At 36.4% G+C, this 24,538-nt stretch overlaps 1 protein-coding gene across 3 annotated transcripts in view; it reads left to right on the top strand.

The window, feature by feature from the left end:
- The window catches only part of ADGRB3 (adhesion G protein-coupled receptor B3), a 461,064-nt gene that overhangs the window by 218,710 nt on the left and 217,816 nt on the right, over positions 1-24,538 (top strand). For all 3 annotated transcript variants that reach the window (XM_075087046.1, XM_075087047.1, XM_075087045.1), the window contains exons 10-12: positions 3,579-3,773; positions 10,266-10,334; positions 15,397-15,505. In XM_075087046.1, the coding sequence (XP_074943147.1) occupies positions 3,579-3,773; positions 10,266-10,334; positions 15,397-15,505 (373 nt within the window). The remainder of the gene's footprint in view (positions 1-3,578; positions 3,774-10,265; positions 10,335-15,396; positions 15,506-24,538) is intronic.

The following is a 24,538-nucleotide window of genomic DNA, read 5'->3' on the forward strand; positions in this document are numbered from 1 at the left end:
TAACAAGCCTGCTTGTAAGACCACTAAAAAATCACCTTCACAGAGAACTACAAGGACCTACAGTGGTGACCAAAACAGCTTTCTTGGACAGTGCATAATATCACAGTGATCACAGAAAATAAGCAGTAGTGAGAAAGATATTATAATAACTACTGATGAGAATGCTGTGTATTTTCACACTGAAAGACACTTGTGGTAACTCTGCAAGTAATCCACTACCTTCAGCTCATACTTATCTGGGGATCTTTGTTGGCTTTAATGCTGTTCAGCTGTTACACCAGTTTACATCGCATGAGTGAATGGCCTGTGATTTTAAAGTTGTGTTTAGGAGCTGTAGGCTGTCTTACAACAAGAAAATACATTATATAATAAACTGATAATAAAGAGGGTGCTAATTCTTACCCTGCCCTGCATGTTGCTTGCCAGACTTTATTTAAAACTTTCTAGTAATTAACTCTAATTTTGGCCCACTTTCCTCACCTAAATCCATTGCAACCTTGTGTTTTGTTATGCGATTTCTAAGGCTATGCTTCTAGTTTAACTCAAGGCAGCATGGGTCTGGAGGGGTAGTTAAGGGTCAAGGAAAGGAACTTCTGTGTTGGAGCTTGAGAGGGTGAAGAAAACTTGCTCACCAAGCTGTGTATGAGTGGTGTGACCCAAGGGAGGAAAGGTACTTGTGCTGGGAAGCTGAGCTTTCTGGCTATGCCATTTCTTTAAAAAACAGTTCTGAGTTGAGCTGTAATTCTAAAAGCCAATAATTCTGAGGTACTCTAAACCACCTGCACCACAGCCCTGGCTACTTCTGAAGTAGGTGTAATAATTTAGTCCTGTGGTATTGTGGGTACTTGCTAGACCTTTTTTATCATTGTGTCCAAAAGCAATCAAAATGTCTTGCTGAAAGCACTAAAGGGTATACGATGTCTCCCACTTCTGCTGCTAGAGATCTGTTAAAGTTTTTCACTGAAAACAGAGCTTTGCTTGCTCAAAAGTCTAAAAATCAGTCAAAACTAGGACCAAGACTTTTGTGTGCTATGCATGGTCTAAAACCAAAAACAAATTGGCCCCTGCCATCTTTAAAATCTGAGTTTAAAGTCTAGTAGGAGCATGGAAAAACAAATGGGAGGGTAAACATACAGATGGAGGAAAAGGAAGCAAAATAATGCAATATAAAATAACATACTACGTAGTTTGGCAGCTTTCCCACAAATGTTTTCTATAAGCATAAGAGCTCAGTAGAGTTTTTACAAGAACTGATCATTTTGCTCTTGTTACTGGAGTTAAAAGAACCTCTTTGTTCTCTTTTAAACTCTGCCTTCAAGTTGCATGATGCCTTTCCCACAGTACATCCTGAGGCACGTGTTAGATTTGGAAGTTCAGCTTTAGGGACTGTCTTTTATGTTGTATATCTTTTGGGCTTGAGTAAAGACACACTGAACATTGTTGAACCTCAAAATCTGGAAATATGCTCTGGGGTCAGTGAACAGCTGGACAAGTTCCCACAGAAGTTCTACTATTCTGTGTTACTGTGCTAGATGATGCTCTTTTAATTTGCTACCTAAACACAATATATGAGCAGATGAGGCAAATGGCCACATTTCACAGGAAAAATCACAAATCAAGTTCTTGTTTGCTTTTGCTTGTTCCCAAGAAAGTAGTTCATATTGTTATGTATACAATAGCAGATCCCTGAATTTACTCAAATGAATTTTCTTCCATTCTCACACCTTTTCCTCCACTATTATTTTCCTACAAGATTACTCTCAAAGCCTCCCACTAAAATGAATAGAAACTGCACAAAAGGATTTCTGCAAGCAAGCTTCCTGCCTAATTACTTACTACAGTACTCTGAAGACCAGGGGAGGTATTTCTACTGAAATATTTGTTTAAAAAAAACCCAATTTACTGCCACAGTTCCCCTCACTGAAATTTTTGTTGAAAATATTTGATTATGCAGTTATGCTTGTACCTCTATGCTCACAAAATAGCGTAGATTCATTCCCTGACCATACTGCAGCGGGCAAGTGTTCTCCCAAGTCCTAAGTATTTCCAGGGTTTGGGCAAGCCTGTTGTAGTCCATAACGATCCCCAGCTGCTATAAAGATGACTTAAGGCCATAGACATAACTTGAAGCATCCACTTTGCCCAGCCTCAGCTGTGTTATATATGTGTAGTTTATCTATCTCAAGACTGGTTCAAAAGGTACCCAAAATATGATCCAACAGCATGAAAAAAAAACTATTTAGATCATGTATGTCAGAAGATGATTGCATTTTTAAAATTGCTTTCATGAAAGTTATTTTGAGCCTTTTTAATCACTGTACAATTTTTACTATATATTTTACTACATATTTTATTTGGTTTTGTTTTTTTAATGAATCCCTACATATCCACGCAAAGTGCCTGGGGAGATCTGGCAGTGACAAAAAGTATCTTTACACTCTTCCTTCCACTTCACCATCACATTATGTTATATTAGTCATCCTTTCCTCTATATGTCAATAATAAGGCCAAGTTAAAAAGCAATTGCAGATACATTTACAGAGATGGTGTCAGCATTTTTGTTGCCAGTTGCACAGAATTTTCTCTTCAGCCCTCGTGCTTAGAGTAAGGTCTGTCTCAGGTCATTTATCTTTTCTTTAGTTTAGCTTCAATTTGGAAGAACTTCTGTTTGTATACATAAATTCATACGCATATTTAGAAGTAGGTTGTTTAAACCATGCACTCTTTTTCAGCCTTGGCTGGCCTTGTGACATCTTTGTGACACACTATGCATGTTCCTGGGATGCTGAATCAGCTTTTAGAATTAATCAGATCCACAAATTCAGCTTCTTATCAGGAAGATTATTCTACCAGCATGTGCATTTTGGATTACCTTTATCGCTAGCTCTGTACATATCTGCTGGAAGAGCTACCTATAAATCAGCTTTCTGGGCTGATACACAGGATCAACTAATAATTTAATTTGTATTTCTCGAAAAAACAAACAGAATTGTTCCAAGTTAGCACCTCTGTGTTGTTAGTACTACAGAAGACAGCACCGTAATCAGCTTCCACCTGAACCATCACTCTTCTATTAACTAGTGAAGCTGTGCTGGGAGAGATGAAAGGCAGACTTTCCTACAGTAAACTAGATTATAATAAGGACTGTGTTAACATTTATGCCTTTCGGAACTCTTAATTGTTTAATGAGTGGCAACAGTGGTTGTACATCTGTTCCTCTGAGGAAGACCAGTTCCTTGCTACATCATGGCAGTTGGTTGAAGTGGCAGTCAAGCCCATGGAGCTCCTTTGAGACCATGGATTTTGAGAAATTATTGGTGTCCAAAAAGAAGCAAAAGGGTGAAACATGACAGCTTCAGAATCTTTCAGTATAAAATCCATGATTCTCTGATATAATTATTCTGTCATCAGAGTCTACTATTCTGTCTTCTCTTTAACAGGATGAACTTTGTTATAATGACTTTAATATTTAATATTATAATAGCTTTAATATTTAATATCTTGGCTGTGTTTAGAATTTATCATACCTTTTTCTCAGTAAAGTAGGTTCTGATATTCATTTTGTTTTTCTGGTACAGATTAAAGAGCACCTCGCCAAGGGACAGAGGATGTTGGCTGGTGATGGCATGTCCCAAGTAACCAAGACACTACTGGATTTAACTCAGAGGAAAAATTTTTATGCAGGGGACCTTCTGATTTCTGTGGAAATTCTCAGAAATGTTACAGACACATTTAAAAGAGCAAGTTATATCCCTGCATCTGATGGGGTGCAGGTAAGAGAAACATTGTAAGGGTGTTTATAATAAAGTTTATGTCAGCATACTGAATGTCACCTATTTGTCCCACTGAAGAAATGAAATCTTCTGAATCATAGACATAAACATTGTTCACATTAAACTAAGATACAAATGTAAAATAGGAAAAGACTCAGCTACATTTAATGAGCCAATTAACAAAAACAACATGGCAGGTGAAAAATGTAAAATTCTTTCTTTTTAACATTTATTTCAGTATCTTTCTCTTGAGGTTTGGTTTGATTGATAGTGATGTGTTGGTATTTTGTTGCTCTAAGCAATTCAGTTTGTTTGTTCTAGTTCACTTCAGTTCAAAATCTATCCACAGTGTTTAGTTATGTAATTCTGGCATTGCTTCTTCAGTTCAAATAAATAAGCTCATTAAAAGTGCACAGCAGTGATGGATAGTACATTTGATAGGAATTTTCTATTTCATGTGTTAGATCAGCTCTTCTTGTGCAAGAGGCCAATTAAAATACTGTCAGAGCTAAAAACCCTATAATTATTTCTACATAGTGGACTGCACAGCTCATTGTGCAATGTTCATTAAAATAAATATTTCAGAGGACATTTAGATCAGAATATTGGTTTCATCTATATCTGAGAATTTTAGACACTTTTCAAAGACTGTAGATAAACTGAAAAAGAATACTAAGAGGTAGAGTTATATATTATTTATGAAAAAGAGAATTTCATGATCATTCACAAATTACTAACAAAGTTATTAATGCAGGTCATGTGTACGTATTTGTTTGTGTAAAGATAAACATAGATTACAAATACACTTTGGAATATATGCATGCTGATAAATGGAGGTATCTTGGAAAAGACAATTATTCCAGAGTTAGGTTTTCAAGAGCTTGCTACTATATTTTAAGTTTTCTTGGTTTTCTATGCACAAAGAAAAATGAGCTTCCATAAGAAAACCAACATTTCTTGTCTTAGTCTGTCAGCAGCTGAAAGTAATATTTTCTGAGCAATGCTTTTCAAAAAGTATTTTGGCTGGACAATAATTTTTTTTTAATCGAATCAGAATCAGTATCTTTTCCTATTTTCATCAAGTTTTGCTATTAAACAGGGTGTTATTTACTGAAAATTTTTCATGCATTCAACAACCTGATAGCCCAATGTGATTTCTTCATGGTTCGCAGGCGCTACAGCAAGTTTTGATAGAACCAACCCTGAGAAACTGTTTGGCACAAGTGATTTTGTTCATAGGCGTAGCAGACCAGGTCATTTGCAGTTTACATACATTAGAGAGAATTTGATTCTTTTCCCACTAATGACAGTGCCAAAAGTTCTGTTCACTTCAGCAATGTAGAGCTGTTTCCAAAATCTATAATATTCTGGCAGAACTTGGCAAAATGATTAGTACTATTTTAATAATTTTTGCTTAATCATTTTGAAGTGAAGAAATGAGAAAAGACAAAATTTTTTAAGCCATATTGTGAAGGAGATAAGGAAGGATTTCTCAAACGAAAGAAATAACTATATTTCAGTATTTAGATGCCTAAATATCAAAAGCTCTTAAATCCCAGCTGAAAAAAAAAAAAAAACCCAACACTGAAACTCAAAGAAAAAAAAAGTAAAAAACAAGTTTAACAAATTTCAAGCTAGTGTAAAATCCAAAACCCAATGCATAGTGTTCAGAAAAGTAAGTGACATTAGAATTAAGCATATGTTTTGCACACGGGATATATTAAGCAATGTTCCTGTTACTGACTTCTGATGATATAAAATGAAATCCTGGCTCAGTAACATCAGTTTAAATTTTGATGTTTATTTCTGAGAAACCAGGATTTTCCCATATGTAAAGATACGACAAATGCTACTATACTCTGGAGGACTGTATTTAATTTTTATTTTCACTATCATACATTTTCATACTTTCTAGTCCATTATCAAAGCAAGTGACAGAAAGGTGAAAATGAAATTAATTTGCACAAAACCACCAAGATTATTCTTTTGGGGAAGCTCTGTGTGGTGTTCTAACTCTATCTTTGCACTACATAAAGAGTAGAATTTCTTAGGTGCTGGGTTTTTGTTTTAAAGAAGTTCTCCGAAAAGCATGAGTGAGGTTTAAAACCCCTGAAAGCCATAATTAATCATTTTGCCTGATGTCAGAAAAGTAGATTATGAATTATGGATAACAGTATTTTTAAAGGTCCATACAAAAACAACACTTCCACTTCCATTAAAACTGAGAAAGGAAGAGTGTATATGTCTGATTATATTTGTTTCTTATACATTCCATCCATCTGGATAGTCCCTCAACTGCCTAAAACCTCTGACTTATATCCAGTATTAATACTCATGAATAGTGCAAAAGATGTGATGTAGAGACTCCATAACAAAAAGAGTGAACAAAAAAATTAAATCAAATTTAAAATTCCAGGCTAATTACTCAAAACAAAGATGCCACTGCCTGATGTGCTGCATAGAAAATGCCACTTGTTTAGGCAGACAGGTACAAAGAGCAAAACAAAGCTTCTAAAGCATGCATGTGTACTGCCAAGTTATTTATTATATGACTCTCTTTATTTTTGCATATTTTAACCTTTTTTTGCAACAATATTTACGTATACATTACATATATGGTCTCATGAAGAAAAATAACCATGTGTGAGGAAGTTAAACAATATGGAAGGTATTTCAGTCACTGTTTTCAGTGACTGAAAACAGCAGCAGAAATAGCAGATGACAAGAGTCATACAATTATTCTACAAGCAAGGTTTTCCTCTTCATATGGGAATTACTTTAAAATACACTCTGTAGGTACACTGAAGCTATGAGATAGCCACTGTGCTATTACTTGGTAAGACAGATTCTACCTGAAAGATAATTCCATTTTAAAAAAGCATAATATAAGCAACATTTTGGAACACTTTGCAGAACTGGCCAAAGAGTGCTTGAACTACCTTCTCAGGACAGGATGTCAGGAAAGGAGCTACCTTTCAGGACAGGATGGCAAAGTGAGTTGTACAATCCCCTGATCTAGCGACCAACAGGAAACAAGGTTTCTCCCCAAAGAAGTTAGAGCAGTATAATCCCATTCATATTAGCCGCAAGGACCATTGCTGTCAGTCAGGGATTAAAAGGATTGCCCAGTGCCTTTTTCCCCCTACTTTCCTCCTCCCACACACGCAGTCCCTATGCTGAAGTCCAAAAAGTGGAGGTGACTTAAGGCTATCCAGTAATTCCTCCTGGGGAGGAATTCTTCTGTAGCTGTATAAAAGGATTTATGACAGCTTTATGCCTGCAGCGAGGTCAAAGAATTTGGACTGGAACAGAGAACTGCAGCCATTGTATTACAGAAGAAAAAGATTGAAAGGAAGGAAATTAAATTAGGAAAACATAATTGTCCATTCCTGACTGTAGCTGGCATTATCCTCAAAAAAGCCTGGGCAAAAATAAAGGACTTCAAAATTTGGCTCTGGCTATCACAACGTTTTCTATAGTGGCCAGTTCAGTAATACATAAGCCCTGCCATGAAAGGAAGGAGCTTGATTCTACAAGAAGGTCCAGTGTTTACTGCAGTAATACCACCAGATCACATCCATAACACTTCTAGAATTTAGCCTTCATACCTGCCAATCATTTTACTATTGGGCAATGTTGTTTCTTGCAGCATTAATGCGAGGAACAAGAGAACAGTCAAAGTAGGTGAAAGATATTTTAACCCCTATTCCCCTGTTACATTTTTGGAGTGCATCTAATATCTATTCATTATTGAAGCAGCAAAGCCATTTAATCATTTCTGCTTAATTCACAAAGCACCAGTATTGCTGACTGAAAAATCGTCATACATCTCAGCCTCCACTGCTACCATAAATATGACATCAACCAGGGATAGAAATAGAGAAAAAAAGAGATCTCAAGAAGCAAGATATTCTTGTCACTAGTTCATATACATCATTTATGGTTTATTGGCAAGTACAAAGTATATATTAAATCCGTTATTGCTCATCTTTTGTTTGTGCTTGAGTCTGGGATTATTTATAAGCTTTTCCACATATATTTCTTTTAATTATTGATCATTTTAATGCTTTCGTGTAACTAAAGTAAACATAAAATTTAATGAACAGAACATTATTAGCAAAACCATGTAATTTATAATCTGCAAGAAACATTTATAACTCCTGAGTGTTTTTCAGGCAATCTAGGCTACTCTCAGATAGATCTCATTACACGGACATGGATACTTTTGCAATTAAGGCTTAGGCTGTTTCTGCAGGGCAATCAGTGGCTGCAATGTAGTGTAAAACTAGCTTTGAACCAGCTCCTTAGTATGATAAATTATCCCACACTGAGCTCCATGCTGCTGCAGCTAGACTGCTGCTGACACCCTGACATGTTAAAGTTAGCTAAAATTTCTGTTCACCACGTCTCCACAGTATTACACTTGGAAGAGTGCAGAACTGTCATGCCTTAAAAAGTGTTTTCCTCAGGCAAAATCCCCCTATGGCTGACTACCTAGTAGAACTCTCTGCAAAATGTGTAATGTCCTACTGTAGATGTGGTTATAGTGCCATGAAACTGCTTTGGCCAGTATAGTTTATTTTACTTGGGGGACCAATAAGCTGTACATTTTTCCTAGCCGAAGTTGCATTTATGCAATTTGGAACTGCCAACCTGGTTAAACTGGCAAATCCTTTGTAATCAATACTAAACGTAACTCTCTTCATTATGCTTTATTTTGCTACTGAATACCTGAAAGAGATTAAATATATTCTTGGTATATAAGCAATACATAGCTACATTTTCCTCTTCTCATCTTCAGCTTGACTGGAAATTTCCCTTCTGTATCACTGCAAATTGGATCAAACCATGAGAACATTTTTCTTTTATGTCCTGTCTTTAATCCCCATCATCCTGTCCCAATGCATACTTGCCATTTTTACAGGAGCTTGCTGAGCCATTTCCTTTCTTTTCATTAAGTCTTGTGTTACTGAAGCTTATGGATATTTTGCTACTGACTTCAGTGAGAGAAGAATCATGCTCTCATTAATGTACAGGATTATTTTGCCCAAGTTCACCAAAGTGTCAGTCACCTCTATATTAAATTTGCCAAGTTAAAGCAAATTTTATGGTTAGTATAATTAACTTCCTAATGGTCAGGCAAAGATGCATCCTCTCACTTCAAGTAGTCAGTGTTAGGATGAGATTAAACTGGTAAAATTTTTTTTATGTAAAAATAGTTTTCATGTAAAAATAGTTTTCACAAGTTTAATTCAATTTTGTATCCTACAATGTTTTACTTATATGATTGTGAGACACCTAAAATGTCCGTGATAACTCATATGTTGAAATTAATGGCTTTTCAAGCACAGCCACAGTATCCATAGTACACTAAGATTGGAAGTTTCTTCTGCTCTCATTTCACTGTGCAGTCAAGTGCTTTGTACTTTCGTTAATAGTGAGTTAAAGTTAGTTCTTACTTAAACCTTATTTAAGCCCTATTTATGCCCCCAAAATGGCTAAGAAGTAAGTGCAGGTGAGGGAATGACCATTAGGCCGAGTTCCAACAGGGTCCCATGCTTGGCATTCCACTGAAAGATTTTTTAAGAGGTTGCAAGGATGTTAATTTCAGCTAAGGTCTGTGGAAAATACATGTATCTTTTATGAAAGAAGAGATAAATTATAATTGACAGGCTGTAGACAAAATTGACATTCTGCACAAAAAGTGATACAGAGCTGAGAACAGACTCTACTCAAATTCTTAGCTTTTAAAGATGAAGTTGGGAATACAAATTGGTAGAGAGAGAAGACAAAATTAGAAAGTAAAGTTCTCCACAAAGACTTTGAAGAGTGGTTTTTTAAATGTGTAATTTAAAAGCTAAATGCCCTGGCTTTTAGCTGTTTTTTCCTTATAGTTAAATGAATAGGAGAATCAGATAAAGACATTAAAAGATTAAGGTCAAAGAAACAGAAATTAATTATTCCTTTTCCCTTGAAATTACTAAAAGGACAGAGGCAAATGTGGCTTTTTAAAGGTAAGATGCACCTGGTTTCATACAGCATTTACCAATGAAAAACCATTTTATGCCCTATTTATGGTCATTAAGGATCGTTTTCATGTTTTGAATAGAAACTAGTGGCCTGGTGTTCTCTTAGTGCACTTTATTTGCAAAATATATAGTTGTCTAGTTTCTGGAATGCGAGCAATTTGAAAATAGAACCCCATCACATTTAGAAGTTTAACAAGTTTAAAATGGTTCTTATTTTATACGAAGCAGTAGCACGGAACCTGATTCTGTGGCCAGAAATGAACAATTAATCATAAAATATATGTGCCCCTTTATCAGTCTAATACATTATTTTGTTAGCTCATCTCTTCCTGTGATAGAAAATAGGCTGCAGAACTGGATCTGTGATAGAGAAAGGAAAGCTTTCATGATGTGAACTTGAGGATATGACGGTTTATGTTATTGGAAGTCATTTTACTTTGTCTTTTATTTAATTGATTTTCAGAACTTCTTTCAAATCATCAGTAACCTCTTAGATGAAGAAAACAAAGAGAAATGGGAAGATGCACAGCAGGTAAGATTTGCATTTTCTAACTCATCAATTAAAAAAATTCAAAACTATGCATATTATCACATTCTCTGCATCAGGAGCCACACCTTATTTCAGTAAGTCATGACAAAGTGGAATGTATGGTTTCAAAAGTCAGGTTAGACATACACCCTGCTGTAGGTGAAAGGAAATCCTAAGTGAGACCGTATTTTGGAAATAACCGATCCTTTTCAAAAACGAGTGATTCCAGGACCCTTTGGCTAATTCCTTGTATTAAAATTATATTAAGAATATAAGGCCCTTCTCTTGATAAACAGATTTCCATTGCATTCCATGGGATTATTCATTACATCTTTCCTTTTGATGTTGTAATCAAGAACATACAAAAGCTGAAAAATGCTACTAAAGGCTAGCTGCAATCATGCTTTTATTAAACAGAACACATTGGAAATCACCTAAACTACTCACACGACACCACCAAACAACTTAGAGAAATTTAAACAGTAGACCATTTTTAAAAGGTTGTATTTAGGACACCAGTTGTGACCCCTAAGACTGACAACTTCAGGACTAAGTCAGATATTATGATGGCACTAGTAAAGCACTAGTAGTCTAACAAAAATCATTAACTTACAATAAAAGAGTTTAAAATTCAAATGAAAACAATTTTTTTGCTTGGATACAAATATTTCTTACATGCTTACACCAAGAACATTATAGGACCATATTAATATTTATATTCAGGAACATGACCATAGAACTATCAAATTTATTTGGATACAAATCACAGTGACAATGGGGATGAACTCATACTTTTGTACAGAGTAAAAATTATGGAGCTAGTCAAAGGCAGGGAAACATGTCTATATGAAGAATAATTAAACAAAGCAAGATATTTCAGTACGAAAAAGAGTCAACTGCGTTAATGTGCAATAGAAGCTTTTAAAGTCAAGAGTGGATTGGAAAATGTGATGTAGAAATTATTAATCTATTCACTTGTGCTTCTTGTAAAATAACTAAAGGATATCAAATAGTGGCAGATTCAGAATGAATAGTAGGAGATACTTTTTCAGCAGAAAGTCAGGTTGCAAAACTTCTTGCCGCTGAAAGTACACAAGTTAAAAAGTAAATAGACAAATTAATGAAGGAAAAGTCGGTATAGGATCATTCATGGAAAGATCCCATTTTTACTTAAGGAAGTCCTTTGGCAAAAAAGTGCTAAAGGCTGGACAGGAATTCCAAAAGAAGTATCATTTTGTGCAAGCCCCTTTATACTCTTCCTTAGACATTTGCTATTTGCCACTGTCAAAGGCATGAAAATGGCTTACATAGATCTTTGGTCTGTTCTTGTGTGGTCATTGCCACTGTGTTATATAGATACTTGAAATTTGTTCACTTTTAATGTGGTTCTTAATAAATCACTAGGTGTTTGAAGGTCTTTGAAGCTATTTAAGTAAGTTCATCTTTATAATATGACTAAGAAAGGGAATATCAGGACTTTTTGCTTCCAATTCAAACCTTGCAGCAAATATTTGATGCTGCAGCTGACCCATTGTAATTTACTCAGGAATCGTATTTTTCTTTTGTTGTTCTTCTGTTCCTCTGTGTACAAAAATAGACAAAGCATGTAATTTTCCTTAGTGGTGGTGGATGGAATCAGCAAAATCACATGCATGTGGGCAGTTTCCATAAACAGCACAAAGATTAGGGAACCAGTATTAAGGGAGGCAGTCACGGCTCCAAGCCTGACACTATTCAAGAAGCGCTTGGACAATGTCCTCAGAGATATGGTGTAAATTTGGGGTTGTCCTGTGCAGGGACAGGAATTGGACTTGATGATGATTGTGGGTCCCTTCCAACTCAGGATATTTTATGATTTTATGATTCTATGAACTATTTTAGCCCCACTAATGAACAGCCAGGATTCCACTCCTTATGTTACCAGCCTTGTCTTCTCCTACCTCCATCCTGCCTGCTTACTCATGGTGTGTCCACCATCTGTCCCACGAAGATCAGGGGGTGAGAACATCTAAGAGAAAATGGTGAGAATGTGGAGGTAAAAGAGGAGACAACGAATCTCCAGTTGTCTCCCTTCACTGCTGCTGGTAGAAGAAATGGTGTTGAAAAAGGGAAAGGAGACAAGTTATTTCCACTTTTCTGTAGCTCCTTCTCTCTACCTGGTAATTCATTGTCTCGCAGACCTGGGTACAGCACTGGTAGGCGGGCAGGAACCCAAGCAAGCATCAAGATGAGCTGAACATAAGAGTAGTGGGGCCGCAGCTGCCTGGTGACAAAGCTAGGGAATTCACTAAATGGTCTTGTTACTTTCCTGGGCAGTTACACAAGCAGTCTCGAAGAAACTACTGAAGCTCTTCATACCGGCTAGGGAGTGTCAGCTAGACTCCTAAGTGCTCCTAAGATTCCTTTTTTTCTTTCACTATTGAAAAAAAAGCTTTCCTATACAAAATATTATTTTCTATCATATTTTGGATAAAACACTGAAAAGTTATGGATAAATATAAATGGATTTTAAAACAGAAACAATATTATTTGAAATTACTACATCCTATGCAAAGCCTTTTTTAGTTTTATGTCAAAATCAAGGTAGGCATTGAACTTGAAAAGTATGTATGTGCACAAGTCATTATGTGCTATGAATACAATCTTGTGCAAACACTATTGATTCACTAAAAAAGAGTAAAGGTGATTCTGTTTCCAGTTCAGCCACTCAGCTGATTTTTTTTTTTTTTTTGGTAATGAACAGTGCAAACCAAGGGGCAGTCTAACCAACCTTTTTTTTTTTGCCAGCTTGCATGGTTTTCTTGAACTCCACAGCTACTGTTAGCATAGATCTCTTAGCCTGTTCCCTGGATACTTTGCTGGAAAAAAAATCTTACTGTCAGCAGATTGCTGACTTTCTATCCAGTATACAGCTGCAATGCCTCAGCACATCCTTTTCTCTAGATTAAATGCTAGCAGTTGATACCATTAATTACAGGTTATATAGCATTCAGATAAGCAGCACTCACTTTAATACTTGCCTTTTGTTAAGAGCTGATGTAAAGCACTGCATGAAGGAAACCACTTCAAGTCCACAATGCATAAGTTTATACTGGTGTTTCAAAACACAGGAGCTATTCTGCATATTCTTCATCACCATCTGCTGGCATCCTATTGATTAACCAGTACTTCAGCTATATAAAGATAAAGAGTACCTCTATAAGGCTGACTGTTCAATAGTTTCTGCTGAAGTTATTACTATAAAATTTTATGTTCAAGAACTAGGGTGAAAAAATCTTTTCACTGAAATTTATCCTTGGTACATAATAGCTGGGCGTGTGTGCTATGAATGAGATGGATGCAAAAACCACATTTACTACCTCAGTAACTCATCATTAGGGAAATGGAAGTTAAGTCTCCTTCACCTGAAGCAGCATTTGCAACCTGGTATGATCATAAATGTGACAACAAATTCTTCATAAAAATGGTATTGCTGCCCTGCCTTTTATAAAAAGATCCATGTAGAAAACAAAGCACATTGTGAAATTCTCTATCCCGAGCTGAGCAGCTATGGATCCAGATAGATAAAGCAAGATGAAGACAGAGCACAACGTGCTGGAATTTATAGTCTCTATAGGCATTTTTTAGAGTCTGTAGTCCAGATAGTGGAAAGAATGGTTTGAATGTTGCTCATAAAGTAAAATTTGGACATCTCACTGATACGAAGAAAAAAGCACTGTGAACAGATCATCCATTCTTTTTCTATTGCAAAATACTGTTTTACTGAAAATTGTCCTGTTCATAACAGGGCATAATAAGCAAAAACGATTTTTTTTAAATGTAGGTGATAAAAGCAGAATTTTTAAGCTTATTAATAATGGTTTTGACCTTTAATGCTGTTTTGGTGATGCATCATTACTGTTGAATATAACACTTTCTAATATTTTTGTGATCATAGTAGCTTAGAGCTTTGCAGATAAATATATTTCTTGGAAATGTGCAAGTCCTTACCATTTTGAAAGTCATATTGAGAGGCGGCATTAGCAATGCAAAGGCTGCTGCAATTTATTTTACTTTACTGTGTCCTGTTCTGGGCTGCCCAGTACAAGACATAGATGTAATGGAATGAGCCCAGCGAAGAGCTGTGAAGATGTTTAGGGGACTGGAGCATCTGATATGCAAGGAGAGGCTGAAAGAGCTGATGCTATTTTGCTTGGAAAAAAGAAACCTCAGTGGGGATCCTGTCAATGTTAAAAAATCCTGAGAGGGGCCAGTAAAGAAGATTGAGCCAAACTCTTCTCAGTGGTGACCAGTGACAGGAAAAGAAACAAGGAGCAAAAATTAAAATACAGCAAATTCCATTTAAATATAAGAAAAACCTTCTCACAGTCAGAGTCACTGACTTCTAGAACATGTTGCACAGGCAGGCTCTGGGGTCTGCATCCTGGGAGATGTTCAAAATCCAACTGGATGTGGTCCTGGGCAACCTGCTAGAGCTGATCTTGCTCTGAGCAGGGATTGAAATAGAAGATCTCTAGAGGCCCCTTCCAGCATCAGCTATTCAATGATTCTACTGCTCCACATCAGCAATGAAAATAGTATTACCAGTAGGAATTTATATTACTTAAATATTGATTAAAGCAACAATGGGTTATCAAGCTGGAGAGGCCATGGTAAGATTTGCATTCAGTTGCTTGTGTCAATAGCTCTGAAGTTATTGAAGGTACCTTCCAGAAGAAGAAAGAGTATTTTAATTAGAGTTATTCTGAAATATTAAGTGCTTTAACCATTAATGAAAGTAATGGCCAGTAAAATTTTTTTGGTAAGTGCAGTGACTTAGAGCAGACATTCCACGGTTCCAGTACCAAGCTGATTTCATGTAGCTTTATGAGTCTGTTCACATGAGGATCTAGTGACAAAACAGTTCTTTTACAGTGACAAAAAATGTTCAGGATTGAAACATGGGAAAAGCAGTTTGATTGTCAAGTCTCACACTTCATTTGATGGCTTTTAGATTTTATTTAAATTTGCTGCTGTAGAGATTTTTATATTATAGTTAATGGCATGTCTGACCTTCCTTTGTTAGATCTATCCAGGCTCGGTGGAGTTAATGCAGGTGATTGAAGATTTTATACACATTGTTGGAATGGGAATGATGGACTTTCAGAATTCATACCTAATGACTGGAAATGTAGGTAAGAAATAGGAATTTTTTAAATCAAATTTATGCTCTATTGAAAATCAGAAATTGCAAGTATGTACTATAGAGTTGCTGCTTCTATCACAATTCAGACTTGGCTGCTGCTCCTCCTCCAGATTATCTTTGTTGCATGCTTATCTCCTCTCTGGTTTAACATACTCGCTATACCTTACACGTTGGACTTCTCCATAATCATATCTCAAGATCTAAATGCAAAGTTTCAGACTCTAGCTAAGAAAACACTCATCAGAATACTATGAACTGTAGGTATGTGTTAGAGCATTTCCAGGAAATACAGTGTTTCAAATGGTAATTAAAAACTCGTGTTAATTAAGGTAATAATGATATACTTAATAGCTTGAGAAATGTTAATTTTGCTGATATTATCTCTTTTAATATACTGTTCTTCCAAAGATCTGCCTTTGCACAGGTTATGGTGTGATAGTAATCAGCATACACATCTAAGCAATAATAATTTAAAAAATCTATTAGTTGCCAAAATAATTTAAACCTTTGGTTTCTTACATCAGGTTTTTTCTATATGTGACAGTTTCGAAATTTTATTCAGATTTATTTTTCAAACTTTGTTTTCTGCACTGGAGAGTTGCCAAGCAATATAATCAAATAATAACAAACATCAAATAAGATTCTTAGAAATTGAATTCCAGTTATGAGTAGCCATAAATGCTTCTGAAATATGGCAGCATTTTATTAAAAATTCAACAAAAATAGTAGTTTGAAAAGCTGCTTTCTAAGCATTTTGTCTTTACTTTGTATCTTCCTTATTCAGTTAAATTTCTATAGCTGCACTTTTATAATGCCAAGGAAGTATTAGGTAGTTGTATGTAATGAACAAATTCAAAATATATGTTTGTCTGATAACAAAACTTCTGGTGTCAATCCATTCTTTCAGATTTTCAGTTAGAAACTTCCTGCACCTATATGCCAGTCAGTTCTTCAGCAAGTCATTAGAATTAGTTAGAAAATATGGTTATTTAGGAATTAGTTGGCAGAATAAAGCAGGGAAATTGTTGGAATGTCCCTACTGAAAATCTGATTTGCTGCGCAATAATAAATATTTATTATTGTTGTCCAGTTCATATTTAGATTGACGTGACTGTAAACACTAGCAGCTGTAAGGCACAACCTTGTATTGCTAACATGTCAAAGAACTCACCAAAAAGGACTCTGGCAGTCTTAAAATGTTTAAAACATTGCAGTAGGCAGTATGTAGAACTTCAGCTTCTAACCAGTGATTTATTATTTCTGTTGTTTACTGTTTGCACTGTAGTACCACCTAAAGTTCCTTCCAGTTGTCAGTCCTCCATTATGGTAAATCCTGCACAAATTTATAAAGACAGTATCTTTCTTGAAATGCTTGTTCAATAGTATTTTTATGACAAAATAAAGAGAGAAGCTTTTTCAAAGGGCACAGCCCGTGCTACTTGGCATGTTGTATGGCATTCCAATCTGTTTGTCCTCTGAAAAATGTTAAAAAAACCACTGGAAAATGTTTTAAGAAGATGCATTCAAATAATCTGTGTCTCTACATACTTATGGCTTCAGATGGGAAACAGCAACAACTTTCCAACTGAATCAGAAATGGCGCTGTGCACTGGCTAGTCTAGATAACTGCATAATCTTAACAGTCTTTCTTTTGATTATCTTTCTCTTCCCACATATAAGATATTTTTAGGCACTCAGGAGTAGGTCTGTTCTTAACTATATAACGTTCAAAGGAACAGAAAGAAACTGAGAAGAGTAAAATGAATGTATAGGTTCATTCTGACTGCCTAGCTCTCTGCCTTGACATATTAGCGTGAGTTTATCCTCTCTTTGCTTGGTCAACCATCAAAAAGGACAGGGTCACTGCTGTGCAACTCACTGACCAGAATACTTGAGCGCAGGTGACACAGTGAGATGGGGACTGATGGTTGTTATCAGCAAGGAGTAATTTCTTATTTTCACAAACAAGGAAGGAATGTATCTGGGATAATTCAGTTTCAGTCCATTTATTCTCAGGGGGTTGATGTAACTGTGTCTGACTGGCTGTGTACTTGGAACTTAGGGAAAATTTATGTTGATGTCAGCTGAGACAAATGAACTACACAGTTGCTGTTTTCTTGTCTTAGCATTAATTCTGCTGTACCAACAAGAGTTAAAAATGTGTGAGGTCTTGTTTATAATTTGTAATAATATTCCTGCAATTTAAGTCAGCAAACACATTCCATGCAGGAAGCAGATATGTGCAGAAAGGAGGCCTAGCTTTTATATATTAATCTTTAAACAGAATTATCCAATAGTTGTTCTGCAGTTATTTGCCATGAAATATTCCCTCAGCACCTTCAGGTATTTTAAATGCCTTTTGCTGTATATGAGAGAAAGGATTCAGTACTCGTGAACCGCTGCTTCTTGCCAGTTCTGTAGCAAATTTAACAGTATTGCACAGAGTTCTTGGCTTCCCCCTACTAATTTCAGTTTACGAGTTCATTTCTAATTGAGTGGCACTGTAGTGGTCCATACACAATTTGAACGTCTAATTGTGTTTAGCAGATATGCTAATCTCCTGAGAGCCTCCACAGATGGAATTTTATTTTCTCTTTCTTTTAAGACACAGAAGCAAGTAACTGTGGCTTAACAAGTTACTACACAACAGACATGCTGCAATGACCATTCATTGCACATTCTCGGCTCATGGCACATGGGAAGTGATGAAAGCTACCTTAACTATACAGTAGGCTATACCAAGCCACATTATTACAGATCTGGAAGTAGCTAAGAAGGTCCATAAGGACAGTTGCCATGCCACTGTTAGCTTTTCAATGTGGTGGCTTTTAACTAAAATTTTTCATTGCTTCTGAACAAAACACCAGAGACTGGTTCCAAATCCAGATGATCCAATATCTGTGCTTTGGGGTTTATTTAGGAAGCTCAGTAAAATCAAATGCATTGCCATTAATGCAAGGCCCCTCTCCTCTGAGCTCTTCTCTCAAGGAGAGAGAATACGCTATGAAAAACTTAACAGATGTAAAAACAACAATTTGCTTTGATCACGCACGGCTGGGACAGATGGTATTTATTTTATTTGTGTGCTCTCAGTTCTATATTATATTCCTTTAAGAAATGATTAGGTGAGATAAAAGCCTCTGATAGGAGGTGGAAATCTCCTTCCACATTCTGCTCCTTCTCTTCCTCCTCCTCCGCCTTCTCCTCTTCCTTCTCCTCCTCAGGACCAGCTGAGCAGGCACAGGAGAAGGATAGTGTGAAAAAACCAGGAGCTTTTGCTACCACACAGAGTTCCTGAATTAGCTGAAAGCACAGACCCACCTGCAAGGATACAACATGCAGTGGGAGAAAAGCTTTTAAACCATATTACCATTCTGTGTTAACTACTTGCTTTCAGTTTTCTCTGTTTTAAAGTGTGAGATCTTGATTTTAAATCAAAGAATTAATTTTGGCTTTTAATAGCCTTTTGAAGATCCACCTTAAGGGCTTTGGCTGATTGGGAGTTCCACTGCAGTAAGCGATTAAGATTTCTGAAGAAAGGTACGAAAAGGTGGCTGAGCTGCTATCAAGAGATATTAATTATTTAATTTGAAAAAATTGCCAGACTGGAGTGCCACAAGCATAACTGTCTTTAAAGGTATAGGTGGAATGTGTAACTAGAAATAGGGAGCAGTATTAGGAGATACACATTTCTATGGCAGATTAGGATTCTTTTGTAAAGGAAATTTTTCCCTCTGCTGTTAAATAAATTTCCTTAAGAGCAGTAGCCAAAAAACAGTTAAGAGAGACTCTTTTGTCAAAAATCAAGATTATTTGGACTTTTCATTAATATCTTCTAAGAGATGTAAGCTTTAAGTGCAGTGTGTAGTCATGGATGTTATTTGGAACTGAGAAAATAAACAGAATTTTCAGCATGAGAAAAGCCACTTCTTGTTAATGTTAATTTTATGAATACTGATGTTTGAGTGATCAGTAACGCTCTAAAATATGCAGATATCACAAAGTTATTTAGAGTAGTCAAAGATAGAAAAAACTTAAGATCTCCAGGGGGTATTGCAAAATGAAAAGAAGAGGATATCCACTGGAAGATTAAATTCAGTGTTGACAGAGCACTTAGGAGGGAGTAGTTCAAACCATACATAATGTAGGAACCTAAAAAAAACAAACAAAAAAAATCAGTAAAATCCCATGGTAACTTTTCAGCAGAGCTCAGAAAAAAAGAACAGCATTAGTGTGCTAAAAGAGCAGTCTAAAGAAAATACAGATTTTTTTAAATTTTCAGAAGCTATCACTTGCAATGCTCTTTTCAATTGAGATTATATGGTTGGGATTCATTTTACTTACTTTAAGCATCACAAACTTTGCCCTAAACTTCCCTTATAGTCAAGGGAAACTACTGCTCAGGAGAGCAATCAATACCATCTCAGACATCTAAACTAAGAACATGGGTTGCCTTCGGGAAGTTCTTCCACTGGCTACAAAGACAGCCTAGTCACTAGCTTAGGCTTGAATGGTTCATGTCATCTAAAGCAAAGAGGAATGCTACTTTGTGAGAAAATGAAACCTTTGAACACAGAGGGGTTCAGAGATGCATGATAAAAAAAATAACAGATTGAGAACTGGAATGATTAGAATAGGTATTTGAGAACAGATTGTTAAAAGGGACTAGATGTACACAACTGAAAAGTGAATGAAAAGAGAAACTAGGCTGACATCTCTGTTTAATCTTGCTCACAGGAAAAACAAAGATTCTTAACTGAACTGTACACTAACACATTTAATACTGAATGAGCATGAGGTCAAGGTCTTAAGAGGAATAAAATAAAAACAAGTAGACATCCACGTGGTGAATGCAGCTAGATAGGATGTTATATGAAAAACTAAAGGGGTGTAAGCCATACATCCATGCATAAATCAACTTCTAACTAACAGTCTGTTATCTCCTACTTTTGCATACTTTCTTGTTCCCCCTTTGATCTACCATTCCATGTTCACATCCATGAAATTTGTACCAAAAGGTTAAATAATCCTGTAGGCTTATGGAGTGTATCTTAAAATTTTCTAGTCCTAGCTAGAGATATCTAGAAATGTTAGTGACCAAAGGAGCCTTCAGAACATGTACCTACTCTAGCTATGAGACACAAGCAATGGCACACCTCCTGAGCTTTGGGAATCCTAGAAAGTGAGCAAGTTGGATTTCTGTCTGTTACTCTGGGTTCATTCACCTTTTCCCGAGATAAGATTTTTAGGTCTTGTATATTGTAGATCCTGTTCATACTCTCTAGAAACCTCTCCACATTATATGGTTCATTTACTTATCCTAATGGCATCTGCCTAGCCTGCTTATCTTTTTTGTATCAGAGTTACTGATGTGTATCTTAAATGCAGCACTCAAGATCCTCTGACTCATATCTCATAAATATCTTACTGGCCTAAAATATACGAAGAGACTGAATTGGTTTTAACATTTGAAAGGGTCTTTTTTCAAATATATTAAAGAATTCCTGGAGTATTTATATTCTATTCAGATTTCTGACTAGCTTTTGTATAACTAGTAAAATACACATCAAAGTAAGCATTATTTAGCTAACAATTTTTGTAATATTTTATTACATAATTTTGCTATATAGACTTTTAGCAGTTCCTGTTGCCTAGCATCCCATTTCTTCTCAAAACAGCCTAAAAGTGTCAATGCCCGTCATCTTCCCATTTCAGGCTAGGATCTGGCTTTTACAGCTGTTTCTGTAAACATGAATCAAAAAGGACCAAATGCAGGCTTGAGATCTGTCCCGCAGTTGCCCATACTGTTTAATTCCTGGCACATGCCCAGACGATGTCAAGGCATGGTTCAGGGGATAGTCCAGGTGGGAAAACAGTCCTGCTAGGCATAATTAGTGCTTTTCTCATTGCATTGTGGTGCATAGTTGGTCACACTCCATTCTTGGATAGCAAGCATGGTGGTCAGAACAGTTATAAGTTCTGCCTTCTCCTCCCTGATCTTTTCATTCATTACTTTAGCTACTGGTCCTAATCCTCTTTGTTTCACACTGAGATGAAGCCCACATGCCCCAAACCTGTACACTGTTGGTTGAGCAGATGCTCTGTTATGTGAAAGTGGGCATCTGTCACATTTCTTTCTTCACTCCTCAAAAAATCCTTCAACTCCCAAGATTCACACACAGCAGGTGTCACTCTCCTCTTTCCCCATTCTTCGTTTGTTCAAACCATATGTAACAATCTTCTGGTGGCTAAAGGCTACCAAAAAAAGACAGTTTTCAGAGAAAAATAGACAAAAGAATATGAGAACTACAGAGAAAGGTCAACTGGAAATTTTTTATACCCTTAGATACTTCTGCTCCGTATATATTCATATTATTTCCTTTGCAGCAGCCTCAGCAATTCCTTGATCAGATCAATATGTTGGCTTTCAGAAGACTCAAGCTTTCTCCACTGATTAAAGGGGAAAAACTTCATGCACACTTTGAAGGTCTAGCTCATTGCAGCATCTGACTTAGTGTCTGAAGTAAATGATCGAGAGCTTGTGTGTCTTTCTCAATATCAAATAAGCTTATTAAATGATTCACGTTCCCTGAAAACTTAGCTGTGAAAAGTGCATAAAAGAGTAGATTATTTTTCTCTTTTCTAAAAGTGCATACTCAGTGATCCTGAGGAAATACAGCTTTCAGTTACTTAATATTAAAAATTACTAATATCAAGGGAATGTCTGTATAAAACTTTATCAAACAATCTTCAAAAATGTGGATAAAAATCTAAATTAATTATATAACTATATTCTAATAGTAATAGTTATAAATCAGTAGTTATTTTTCTGTATATGATTTATTAGTTATCCTTAAAGGTAAAGACACATAAACTAACCATTCAGTATTTTTAAATGGGTGCTATAGGAAACTATATATATACACACACACATATATTTATAAAAAAGATGTTTCCCTCTTTCCCTTCACCACCTTATATTAAGTAAGATACAGTGGAGTAAAAGGTTCTAAAGAAATGGAAACTATAATACATGGAGGCATCCAGGCTTCAGTCTAATTAAAAAACAATGCCTCTGCCTGAAACAGAAACTACTGCCTACAGCCCATTTGTGGAAATAGCCTTTTACAGCATTTAAGTATATGTATCTTAGATTCTTGTATCATTCCTAAATCTCTACCTCTGTAAACTCCTTTCTGAATCATTCTGTTTATAGGCCCCTTTTTAAATGAGCAGTTAAAAGCTGGTGTTTTCTAAAAGAATAATCTGTTTTATAACAGGCTATTTTTTAACAGGTTGTCATGGTTTGACCCCAGCTGGCAACTAAGCCCCACACAGGCACTCTCTCACTTCCCCCCTAGTGGGATGGCAGATAGAATCAGAAGAGTAAAAGCAAGAAAAATCATGGGTTGAGATAAAGACAGTTTAACAGGTAAATCAAAAGCCACACTCACAAGCAAAACAAGGAATTCATTCACTACTTCCCATGGGCAGGCAGGTGTTCAGCCACTTCCAGGAAAGCAGGGCTCCATCACAGGTAACAGTTACTTGGGAAGACAAACACCATCACTCCAAACATCCACCCCTTTCCTTCTTCTTCACCCAGCTTTATATACTGAGCATGATGTCATATGGTGTGGGGTATCCATTTGGCCAGCTGGGCTGCTGTCCCAGCTGTGACCCTCCCAACTCATTGTGCACCCCCAGCCTCCTCGCTGGTGGGGTGAGAAGAGAAGCAGAAAAGGCCTTGACTCTGTATGAGCACTGCTCAACAGTAATGAAAACATCCCTGTATTATCAACACTGTTTCCAGCACAAATCTAAAACACAGCCCCATACTAGCTACTATGAAGAAAATTAACTCTATCCCAGCCAAAACAGGCACACAGGTGCACTTAAGTGTTGCCCATAGAAATTAAATCTCTAAATTTATTTACTACTTTGCCTTGGAAAGCTGCATCTTCAGGTGATTCCCAACAATTTCCGAATAGAATGAGGCTTAAGGGGATAGAAATTAAGAGTCTGTGGTGGTAACTTTGAGTTAATGAAGTAAATGCACGCCCAAGAGAGTATTATAATTTCATATTAAAGTAGTGCCAAGAGGCAACAATCATATTCAGTGAAGTAGTGTCAAGATATTCCAGACAATATGGTCCTCCCCTTACACAGGGGAGGCACCGAAGTGTAACAGTCCAATAAGAAGATGCAATTCTGCACAGACTGATGACTCACTCTGGGAGTTCGTGCCCCTGTAAGGCAGTCACCACAAAAGCATCCAGCCACCATCTGGTGGTACATCAGCTAGAGATGGTCAGCTAGAGATGGTGTGGCTAAGTGCTGCAAACAGCAAAGTTCACCCTCAGTTTTAATTAATTCTACAGGGTTTTGATACTCACTCACTGCTGAAAATGAAAGAAGGAAAATTAAATAGAATTAAAACCCCACAAAATATAAATTAGTTAAAATCGGGGGGGGGGGGGGGGGGAAGGAATCATACTTTCAGCTGATAAAAACCAGCAAAACTCAGTGGAAGTAGGTTGATTTCCCACCTGGGACTCTGGAGTCTACAGACAATATTACTTACAAAGACTTAAGAAACAACTATTAACTCTGCATGTTACTTGCAGTGTGTCAGAGACAGGTCTATTACCCAGAAATGAGATCCATTGTGAATGTGGAGTTAGCATGGTTTATACCAAGTAAGGATGTGGCATACCAGCTGCCAGTCTGTTTTCATTTTCTGGCTTTATCGGGGGGTGGGTGGGAAACAAAAACAACAACAACAAAACCAAAGAAAACCCCAATACCAAAAAGCAAACAAAAAAAGAAACAACAAAAAATTACCACAAACAGAGAAAGAAAGAAACAAAAACAGATAAAGGACAGAAAGAACTTCTATTCAGAATATTAGACAAATCAACCTGCTGTGTTGAAAAATTATATGATTTCCTCAGTGATGATGGTAGGTAGTACAGACCTGCCTTTTTCAAACTGCATAGCCTGAAAGTAACATAGCAATTGA

This window comes from Phalacrocorax aristotelis, chromosome 3, assembly GCF_949628215.1.
Source record: "Phalacrocorax aristotelis chromosome 3, bGulAri2.1, whole genome shotgun sequence".
In the NCBI taxonomy this organism is placed as follows: Eukaryota; Metazoa; Chordata; class Aves; order Suliformes; family Phalacrocoracidae; genus Phalacrocorax; species Phalacrocorax aristotelis.